The 11,401-nt window shown below is 41.0% G+C and overlaps 1 protein-coding gene and 1 long non-coding RNA gene across 2 annotated transcripts; one reads left to right on the top strand and one right to left on the bottom strand.

The window, feature by feature from the left end:
* Nucleotides 1-439: 439 nt before the first annotated feature.
* On the bottom strand, nucleotides 440-4,772 carry LOC143109847 (GTPase IMAP family member 7-like). Its single transcript, XM_076272636.1, has 2 exons — nucleotides 4,701-4,772; nucleotides 440-1,708 (listed from the first exon to the last, which is right to left on the bottom strand). Exons 1-2 carry the CDS (start codon nucleotides 4,705-4,707, stop codon nucleotides 930-932), a joined length of 786 nt encoding a protein of 261 aa, XP_076128751.1. The 5' UTR covers nucleotides 4,708-4,772; the 3' UTR covers nucleotides 440-929.
* A 5,576-nt stretch (nucleotides 4,773-10,348) lies between these two features.
* On the top strand, nucleotides 10,349-11,000 carry LOC143110407 (uncharacterized). Its single transcript, XR_012984147.1, has 3 exons — nucleotides 10,349-10,488; nucleotides 10,608-10,729; nucleotides 10,891-11,000. It is a non-coding gene; the product is annotated as an uncharacterized LOC143110407 (long non-coding RNA).
* The last annotated feature ends 401 nt before the right edge of the window (nucleotides 11,001-11,401 follow it).

The raw sequence follows: 11,401 nt of genomic DNA, 5'->3' as shown, positions 1-11,401 counted from the left end.
CACTCTCAGCTCTGAGCCTGAAAACAACACAAGTTATCAGGGGATGGAGGTGTGTCAAATAGCCGTGAGCCACCCCAACACCCACTAACACACTGTAACATATTGCAGTTTTTTTGCTCCACATAGAGAGGAAGTTGCGCAGTGATGTGTATGAGAATCTTAAAGTTGTAATTTCTTTCATTTGTCCTTACAACATCAATAAGAAATTCACATGTCTACGGTTTTGATCCAAGCACACTCTATTCGCACCCCCTGACAAAAAAATAGTTCCAACATCCCTGCAGACAGACTTTTAATGTTGTTGTTATTACTGTATGTGCTGTTGGGGAGTGAGCTGATGTCAAATTCAGTGCATGTGAGCCATAACACAAGCATGACACTTGACAGGTATGTAAAAGCAATGACTACAACAAGTTGTAGAATGAAGCACTGACACAGATTTTCAATTTGTATCTTTATATTTAATAACATGTTAGAACATAAATGATGTCCAGGGCATAAATTAACTAGCCTAATGTTGTACATTTTATTTTCACAAATTTATCGGCAAGCGTCTCAATATATTTTCTTTCAGCAAACTGATCGATCCAGTTCTTCAAAAGCTTTCTTTTTTTACAAATGCCCTTTCACAGCAAAAAAACTAAATAAATTATAATACAGATTAACTTTTTGATTCATGATCCATCATTCAAGAAATCTAATGCATTATGTCTCATGTCGATTCCAAAACGGATGGTAGGCTGCATAATATCACATGTTGATTATTTTGGACTAAAGTTTTTAAGATTGTGTGATTCAGAGAAAAAGAAAAAAGAAATAAACCTGCGAGCAAATCAAAACATGTTGCAGAATCTCCAATGTTAATGTGGTTATAATAAGCTGCATGTGGTTATAATGAGCTGCAGTTAATGGCTAGTTGCTATCGATTATCACAGTATATTGCAGCCAGCAATAGCCTTTTGTGCTGCAGCTTCCAAAGCAGATACCAGCACCTCTGTTAGTGCTTTAACAACGTTTTCAATCAGGTCATTGACCATACAATTACGAGTAAACCCGTTGTCCTTCTCTGCCTCTCCTCTTGTTTTGTTGCGCTCCCGTTGTATGGCCTTCTCAGCCTCTTTCAGCATGTCATTGGTGTAGTATTCTTCTCCATTTAGCTTCACCAATTTGTGGATCTTCTTCAGTAGCTCCCTGACCTGAGAGGAATCTGGGTCTTTGTTGTCGAACACATGATACCCAGAACACTCTCTTACAAAGTCAGCAAGAGCTGTAATCCTACCAACTGCCGTCTCTATGGTAACACCCTCTTCCTTCAGAGCATCTCCATGGGTGAACAGGACCATGGTGTACTTTGCTGATCCCTGACCAAACATTGCCTTAATCATTTTCACTGTCTCTCTTTCTTCAGGGGTGAACCTGCCCACCTGGAGCACAACCAGAATCACATGAGGACCAGGAGCAGCATATGAGATGCATTTGGCGATCTCTTTCTTCACAACGTCTTGATCTTGATGGGTGTCAAACAGACCAGGAGTGTCAACCACAGCCAGTCTTTGTCCCTCAAACTCTACAATTTCCTTTCTACACTCTGCTGTCACTGAGGAAGAGGCCACCCTAGATACAAAAGCCTTATTCCTTAAGATAACATTTCCTGCTGCACTCTTCCCAACTCCACATTTCCCAACAAGCACAATCCTGAGATCTGGCTCTGTTGAAGAATTTCACAAACATGTTACTGATAGATCGTATGTTGATGAACATATATAGTGGGCAGATAATAGAAAAATTGGGCAAACAGTGATACTAGCATCACATTTGACAAAGTTGACCAAGATAGCTACCAACATGTTTTTGTTCTCAAAGAAATGCATGTGCTCAATGTCACCAACGGTAACAGACAGGGACGATTCCAACAGTACCTTATTTTCAGAGGCAGAAAAGTCCAGCTTCAGAAAGTAAAAGTCCTACCACAGGGCAGCCGTGGCCCACTTTGGGCAGCCGTGGCCCACTGGTTAGCACTCTGCACTTGTAACCGGTTGCCGGTTCGAGCCCCGACCAGTGGGCCACGGCTGAAGTGCCCTTCAGCAAGGCACCCAACCCCTCACTGCTCCCCGAGCGCCGCTGTGGTTGCAGGCAGCTCACTGCGTCGGGATTAGTGTGTGCTTCACCTCACTGTGTGCTGTGTTTCACTAATTCACGGATTGGGTTAAATGCAGAGACCAAATTTCCCTCACAGGATCAAAAAAGTATATATACTTATACTATACTTATACATATCTGTGCCAACCATTCACTTAAACCAGCTGATTAATTATCACAACTCTTTAGCCAGGTAGAGCAGCTAATTGGTGAGATCACCTGTGTTAACTGCACAGGTAGAACCAAAATGTGAGAATGACTGTGAGCTAAAAGTACACTCTTAAGAAACTCTTTATGTAACATGTTTCATTTCATGTATTGACCCCCTGGCTGCTGGCTGCAATATACTGTGATGGAGCTCTCCATTGTGTTCAACCCAGCATGCATCACATCAAGTCAGATCTGCACAGATCTGCATGAAGACGAACACGCCTATTGCCACCAAACAGGATGCAAGGTCAACGCTTTCATGTATCAAATTCAAACTTGGTAGGTGGACTGGTGGAGTCATTATGATGTTACGAGGACGCACATACAATTTGGGGCCATTTGACCTCTAGGGGGCACTGCAATCAGCAAACAGTTTTTTTCGATGTTGAGTTAATGCTGGTAGCCTTTTTTAACTTTTAACTTGTATGCCCGATTTGCAAAAATAAGGTACTGTTGGAATCCTTGGATTCTCCCCTGTCTGTTAGCATTTGTGAAATTGAGCCAGCACATGCATTTCTTTTTTTTTCTTTTTTTATATTTTTTGGGCTTTTTATGCCTTTAATGATAGGACAGTGGAGAGTGACAGGAAGCGAATGAGTTGCGCCACAGCTGGGGCCCAGCACATGCATTTCTATGACATTTTTGTTTTTCGTCGTCTGAAAAAGGTATAGAGATAAAAGATAAATGATTTCGTCTGTCTGAAAAAGGTATAGAGATAAAAGATAAACGATTTCGTCGTCTGAAAAAGGTATAGAGATAAAAGATAAACGATTTTGTCTGTCTGAAAAAGGTATAGAGATAAAAGATAAACGATTTCGTCTGTCTGAAAAATAAATACAATTAAATGTATAAAATGCAATACGGTTCCTACTCTAACTCTGCCCTAATGACAGCAAAAAGTTGTCAGACTAAAACCCAGAACTGAGGTCAGGCACGATGTATTTCTCACTTTACTTTTTATAGTTATTCCCTACTTCTAAATATGGTAAGTAACTTTACTTTTTATAATTATTCCCTACTTCTAAATATGGTAAGTAACATTACTTTTTATAGTTATTCCCTACTTCTAAATATGGTAAGTAACTATTTGCCAATCGCTGATTGGCCGAATTTCTTTGAGACAGACACTGTAGTCTGAGCTTGGGTCAACACAAGATTCTGGTTTGAACCAGTTTTGACCCTGTGGTATCAGCCGTACCTGCCATTCACCTTCCTGACCACAAGGTTTTCTAGAAGCGGTTATCTACCTCAGGCCTTTAGTAGGTCACACACACACACACACTCATGCACACACACTCATGCACACACACACATCTACCTCAGACCTTTAGTAGGCTATCACTGTTTCCATACTGCACTATGTCTAGTGACACTTACAGCACACATTTTAAACCATGCATATTTTTAAAACAGGATTATATACAGTATCTGATTATACTAAGCTATCTTCATCTTTTCATTTATCTGTGCATTCTCTTTTGTCCTCTGTCTCTCTCTCAAACCATCTTGTGGTTTTGGCAGCTTGAAGCAGACAGGTGCAACTAACTTCCTGTATAGTCTGTAACAGACAAGTTCTACTCAAAAAATGAACAACAAAAAATATTAACTGTACAAAACACACTCACTATATATCATAGCGAATCATATCCAAATCATACTCAAAGCATGTTTATATTTATGGCATGAATACTTTCTATACTAGCAGTGTTTATGTTTCATAGTATGATTACATTTTGCTTAAGGAAGGTTATTCTTCAATCCCACTTTAGTCATTTCAACTTTTGATATTACTGGTTAAACTCTTTTTGCAGTTTTATTAGTTTCAATTTCTGCCACATTCAACAGTATTTGCAGCCAGAGTAGTCCAGCAAGTCCTCTGTTGGCTTGCAAGCTGGAAAAACTTCTATCAGGCCAATCACATCGTGTAAATACCTAAAATACGTTTCGTTATTTCATCCCTACAAAAACTCAGTTTTCAGTCACTGAAAATTGTTAAATGAAGAAAAACGGATATTCTAAAAACCTCAGGTTTCAGTGTTTGCGTGTGGAAAACAGTGTTAGGATTGTGATGCGTTATTTACTCCGTTGTTTTGAAATGTTTTCAGGTTATGCCATTTTGATATATAATTAATGTTTAGAGATTATTTAAATGACCCTTAGGAGATATCATATTAATATGTGAGGGCGATCATTTCTTAGGAGAAAAAATGAGAAATGTGCATAAATTCTGAAAACATTACATAGATGTGAAATAGTATGGTTTCCTCTATAGAGAGTTGCATTATGGACGAGATCTACCGTTGCCCTCGACTTAATTGTATGAGTCAAAATGAAAATATAAATCTACGTACGCTCCATAGTTGGTTTGATAGACAGTTGATCTGTATGTTGTTCTCTTGATGTCCTGGAGGTGAACAGCTTCAGTCTCATCTCAGCTCTGCTTTATACCCTGCATCTAGTCACCTCCCCCTTTGACACACACCAAGTGCTTGTTGCAAGTAAGATAAAAAAAAACTCTTTCTCCCTCTAACACAATGAATAGTTGCTCCCTCGTTGTGTTTCATGTGATATAGCCACCATTCATGTAGTCAGGGGGCAAATTCTGAAAAGGGCTTCCGTTAAGACTTTTGCCGACATGTTCTGGTACAAGCTGTCACCCTAGGTAAGATATTAGGATGGTTGTCAAGCTGATTTTTTGTGACTTGTACAAGCAATTTCAGGCCAATTTTTTGGTTTCCTGCTCAACACGACATGCCAACAATAAACATTGAATAACTCCACAACCACAAGGACTATATACATAAAAAAGGTATCAAATGAAAGCTAACACTCATGGGATGTCTACTGAAGTGTCAGAATGTCTGTAGTCTGAAAAAAAAAAAACGGTAAAGAATCTGGTTAACCAGAATGATTTAAAGAAATTTACTCTTAAGTAATGGTCATCACTCAATGTGACACAGCTTTCAGTGTGCTTACAAAATGTTCAGTCTTAGTTAAAATAGCAATGAGTGTGGTGAACAGTGTTGGGTGAGTTACTTAATGAGTAATTAGTTATATTTGTTACTAGTTATTTTTTTTTAAAGTAATTGAATTACTTTTGAATTTACACTTTACTTGAAGGTATCTACATAAGAGTGACGTTGACCTTTACCGTTTCATGGCTTCTGCTGAGAAACTAGTTCACCACACACTCTGAACTTGAATCAAGCATTCTTCAGAACGCAGCTGATCAACCTGTCTACTTTCACTTTCAATGAAATGCACTAGTAAAGGGACTAGGCTACTTACTAGACTCGGCTAAACGGAAAAATCACATCCCTGAACAGATACATACATGTGGGGCCCTATCATGACATTCTAAAGCGCATCGTCACTCATCAAAAGTCTATTCAAATTTAGTAGGATGTCCAGTTCACATTGGGAGGGGTTTCGTTATCAAAAGTGGAGCGCATGGCGCAACAAGGTGTTCCTAGGTTTTTTAATCAGTCATATGGGTGTGTTTGGGGCGTAACATCATTTAAACCAATGAGAATGAGATCTGTCATTCCCTTTAACTCATTGAATGCCAAGCTGTTTTCGGGAGCTTTGTCCTAGAGTGCCAGCAATCTAGACCATTTTTGATGATTTTTGTACAGCCACAGCATATTCTGTGTTATAGCTATGAACACATACAATAGCTCGATTAAAAGGTGAGACTTTAAAGGAACACGCCACCCAATGTCAGTAGTAATATATGTTCTTACCTTAACTTTCACGAGTTGAGTCATACCCCTCCCGTGTCGGTACGTGCACTCAAACGCTCTGGTGCGCGGCTGGACTGTGTTAACATGTTGCTATGCTAGCGGGCTTTGCCGTAACTAAGCGTAGAAGTAATCAAAAACATCCACGTTTTCCCGACTTAAATACAGTTGCACGAGTAGTTGATAGAAATGCTACGGCCACGCAACATGAAACGTGGCGATTTTCCAAGCGAATAAACAGGAGAACTACAATGTGTGGCGCAATAGCACTTGGGAGTACTTCGACCTAGCGTAGTAGTATTGTTAACACCTAATTGTAGATCCTATCCACCACAGAGTTTAGAATCCATGCTGGATCGACCCTCAGCCTCTCCCTCCCCTCTGAGTGAGAGAGAGGCACACACACTAGTCTGTCAGTCAGTCAGTCTTTCTAGAACAGGCAAGGGCTTTCTAGCCTCACGTGAGCAGCGCTGCATCACCCATATAGCCTACATTAAAACAACCAGCGAATGGTGGGCGTGTGCGGTTTTGAAAATTGGTCAAAAAACTTTGGTGCTGATGGATGGCTGATGGATGATAAGTTTTGCTATGCAGTTATGGTTGAAATAATAGCCCATCAGCGCATCTCTAGTGTGTGTGCCTCTCTCTCGCTCAGAGGGGAGGGAGAGGCTGAGGGTCGATCCAGCATGGATTCTAAACTCTGTGGTGGATAGGATCTACAATTAGGTGTTAACAATACTACTACGCTAGGTCGAAGTACTCCCAAGTGCTATTGCGCCACACATTGTAGTTCTCCTGTTTATTCGCTTGGAAAATCGCCACGTTTCATGTTGCGTGGCCGTAGCATTTCTATCAACTACTCGTGCAACTGTATTTAAGTCTGGAAAACGTGGATGTTTTTGATTACTTCTACGCTTAGTTACGGCAAAGCCCGCTAGCATAGCAACATGCTAACACAGTCCAGCCGCGCACCAGAGCGTTTGAGTGCACGTACCGACACGGGAGAGGTATGACTCAACTCGTGAAAGTTAAAGGAGAATTCCGGTGTGAAATTGACCTTAGCTGTACTGAAATATGTTGCCGAGTACTTACATGTGTCCAATAGCCACCTTCGGTCACCCCCCTAGTATTCCGAATTGCGCCGTTTTTCGCCGAGCTTGCATTAGGTTTTCAGTTAGCTGTGGGGGCATTGCGTAGCCTATGCAGCTAAATCGCTATTTTTACACCATTAAAAATGTTCCAAGTAACTCCACACTGCATTGGTAGACTTCTGAGGGTCCTGACATTTAAAACGAGATACTGAGAACTTTGGAAGTGCACAGGAAGTTTGTTAAAAAAGACTGTTTATACAAGCAGTACCTTCAGAGAATCTCTCCGCTGGCCGCCATCTTGTAATGAAGTCGCGATCAGTCGATTGCCGAGCACGAACGAACAGGAAGGACAGGGGAACAGATTGCAAAAGTAATTACAAAATTACTAATTACTAATTACAAAAGTAAATAGGAAATATATAGTTACTGTCTACATGAGCATGATGAGTACACGGTATCAACGAAGCTCAAAAGGTTTTACATCAGTGATGGGAACCTCGAGTAATGTTGTTGACGGAAGACGTGCTGCACACGTGAAGGAAACAGCTGAGGAGGAGTGACCGGCCGGCATGTGTGCAGGCTACAGGTCTACCTGACCATTACGGAGGAAGAAGAGGCGAAGAGCAGGAAGGATGGTTCGCGTATGTGCAATACCAGGTTGTGGCAAGAGAATGAGGAGCTACAATCCAGAAACGTTTCACAGGCTACCTTTCCAGGAGCCCACTTTGAAACAGTGGCTGGTTGTTTTGCAACTCGATGTCGAGACACCTGTAAATATTCTGAAACAGAAGGATTACCGTGTCTGTAGTCGACATTTTGATGCAGACGAGTTTGCTATCCCTACAAGAGGATCAAACCCCCCAAGACGGGTACATCTGAAGAAAAATGCCATCCCGAAAGCGATGGTAATTGCTCCGGAGGTATGTATGAAATTGTTTGACTATTTGCATGTAAATCACACCGTTTTGGAATCTTGTAACGTTACATGACCAAACTTTGCTTGCTAACAAGCCACTTAGCTTTGTATTCCGGAGAGTAGTTTATGCTAACGTTACTTTTCCTAGCCACCATCAGAAATAGAAAGAAATGTAGTTTGGGAGGGAGGAAGGTGGGCGTTGTTTCAGTGTGTATTTTGATAAATGGAATGGATGCATGCGTGGGGGACCAAACGCTTTCCAGGTAACCTAACCTGGCCGAACGTGATTTGGGGTCCGCCGAGGTGAGTGGGGGATGGTTGCACCCATTTCATTGGGAATGGCGTCCAAGCCAGTCACTAGTATCCGGAAATTTTGAATAGCGTAGTGATTTATATTTTGCAGATCCGATGATTTCATTATTTCCCAATAGGTTTGTGATTGTGTTTACAAAAAGAAGTGTGCTAACTACAACACAATTTTATCTTAGACACCTATTAGGAAGATGGCAAAAACAGGAGTGCAGTTTGAGTGATAATAACTTTGTCACAGCGTTTGTTGGCTTATGTTGAAGATAATTCATAACTAGGTGTATTTGTGTTTATGGATTCTTTAGGCAAGTACCTCTGAAGACTTGGCAATGTGTGCCACAGGAATGGCTGCTGCCCCCCAGTCCACACCGAAAAAGAGCCATCGACAGCAACACAGGAGATCTGATCTGTCCTCTGGCCTCAGGTTTACACTGTCAAGCCCCATACAGCCTGCAGTAAGGCCACGAACTAGGCCATCATCATCTGGATTGTACCTTGCACGTTCAGCAACATGGCAAGCCACAGAGGTAAGCTACAAATTGTGTTGACTTTCAGCCAACATTCACATTTCACTGTAATGTCTGCAACACCAGTGATTTATATATATATATATATATATATTTTTTTTTTTTTTTTTTTTTTTTTTTTTCCCCAATTATAAGGTAATGGGTGAAACATCACTCGCATCGGGGACTCCCTTGAGGGAAGCCAGTGGTGTCACACCATCAGTGAGTTGTATTTTGCATTTCAAATAGGGTTTTGATAAAAATGTTACACTCTGGTAAATGCTACAATCTTTTCCACAATGACATGATTCATCTGTTATGTAATCAACAGGAAGCTGTAGAGACAATTACTGCAGGTGCTTCAGGTGCTGCAGATACTTCAGTGCAAGACATGAGCCTCAGTTTTGGGGAGATAGAGTTGGAGGACCCCGCGGACATCGATTTTGTGCCACTGAGTGACACCACTCCATCCAGCCCGGGATCTGGCTCTGGTTCAGGCTCTGGCTCTGGCAGGGGCAATGGATGGGCAGGAAGAAAGTGGATAGTTGACGAGGCGAAGCTGATGGAGCTTTTCAGAACATGCTCTCAGTGTGGCGTGGCCATTGAGGAGAAGAGAATAGCCACTCGGGCCAGCCAGATAAGATTACACTGGACCTGTCTGAAAGGGCATACTGGAGAATGGTCATCGTGCATAGACCAAAGACAGATGGCCCGCAACAACCTTCTGGTATGTGCCGCCACATTCTTCACGGGAGCCACATTCACCGACATCAAAGAGTGGGCGGAACTGATTAACTTGCAGGTACCAAACAAAACACAGTTTTACGCCATCCAGACCAAATACTTGATCCCTGTGGTTAATCACGCATACAAGGGACAACAGCAAAAAATTCAGGATCGGATATCCCAACTTTCCACTGCCGGAACTAAACTGGAACTGTGTGGTGATGCGAGATGTGATAGCCCTGGTAAGGATTGTTATTCCTCTGAGTTTGGTTGACTTTGAAACTTAGAGTTTTGCTGTGTTTTTTACACTTATTTTATGTTTCTCCAAAAGGCTACAGCAGCAAGTACTCAACATATTCCTTCCAAGATGATGCAACTAAAGAAATAGTTCATTTCGAACTAGTCCAGGTAATTGTGCATAGATGGATGTCATTATCATGTGATATAAGCCTACTATTACTGTCAAGGAGTTGGAACCATGTACATCATCTGTACATGTACTGTTTGTGTTTCACTAATTCACCGATTGGGTTAAATGCAGAGACCAAATTTCCCTCACGGGATCAAAAAAGTATATATACTTATATACTTATATATATATATATATATATATATATATATCATCTGTAAAATAACTATAATTATACTCTTTCTATGTTACTAGGTTACAGAAGCATCAAGTTCTGTGGCAATGGAGGCAGTGGGCTTCCAGAGAGGCTTGAATCACCTTTTGTATCTTGGAGTGGATATTGGAGTGATGGTGACCGACAGATCTCCATCTATTCGAAAGCTCATGAGGGAAAGCTATGCCAACATCCGCCATGAGTACGACCCATGGCATGTGAATAAAAGTATGTATCATAAACAGATGAACACATATCCACACAAATATCTCTGTTAGTGTCTGGAGAAGTGGAAGCTTCTTATCTCATGTTGTTGATGTACTGAGTTTGATGTTTTCAATGTCTAGGTCTCAAGAAGAAGCTGGTAACTGTATCAAAAAAGAAAGATCACCGAGAGCTGCTGCCATGGGTGAGGTCGATCAACAACCACTTGTACTGGTCGTGCAGTTCCAGCCATGGTGACGAAGAGGTAACTATGAAGCCATGTTTCATTAGTTTCATGACCTACATCTGGAAGTTCACATCCACAGAATGTCAAGCCTAAGACATGATTTATACATGCACTTTCACAAAAGTATCTCTACAACTTGTAACGGTAAATTATTCTTTTTATATTTAAAACATTTTTAGGAGTGTGTTCGGCGGTGGAAATCTGTTCTTCACCATATTCGTGGGATCCATCGATGGGAGGACAATGGGCGAGAGTACAAATGTGCTCATCCAACCCTCACAGAGGAGGATCAAGAAAAGAAAAGGTGGCTCGAACATGACTCTGCTGCTTTCCGTGCCTTGAAAGAGTTGGTGCTTGAAAAGACTCTCCTGCGTGATCTGAGGCAGATGGCGCTTTTCAAACATACAGGTATGCCTTCACAGTTATTGAATTGTTTTTCTTAGTATTTTATTATCTTCAGTATTTAAAAATATATAGATATAAAAAGGAAGTATACAGCAGTTTGTTATATCATGACATTGTTCCTAAGTTCAAACTGCACAGGACTTTAAAAAAACAAACTATTATCAATTTACATCTCTTTCGCATATTGATATATGTTTCTATTGGACCTATTTTGCAGGATCTCTTGAAGCATTCCACAATGTGACTTTGAAGTATGCACCAAAGAGACTCCACTTCACGTACGAT

Source organism: Alosa pseudoharengus, unplaced genomic scaffold (assembly GCF_046254945.1).
Source record: "Alosa pseudoharengus isolate Yale_2024_CS ecotype anadromous, Long Island Sound unplaced genomic scaffold, YU_APseudo_1.1 YU_APseudo_1.1_scf_7, whole genome shotgun sequence".
Classification (NCBI taxonomy): Eukaryota; Metazoa; Chordata; class Actinopteri; order Clupeiformes; family Clupeidae; genus Alosa; species Alosa pseudoharengus.
The sequence above is the reverse complement of the archived record's forward strand: the minus strand, read 5'-3'. Positions and strand labels throughout refer to the sequence as shown.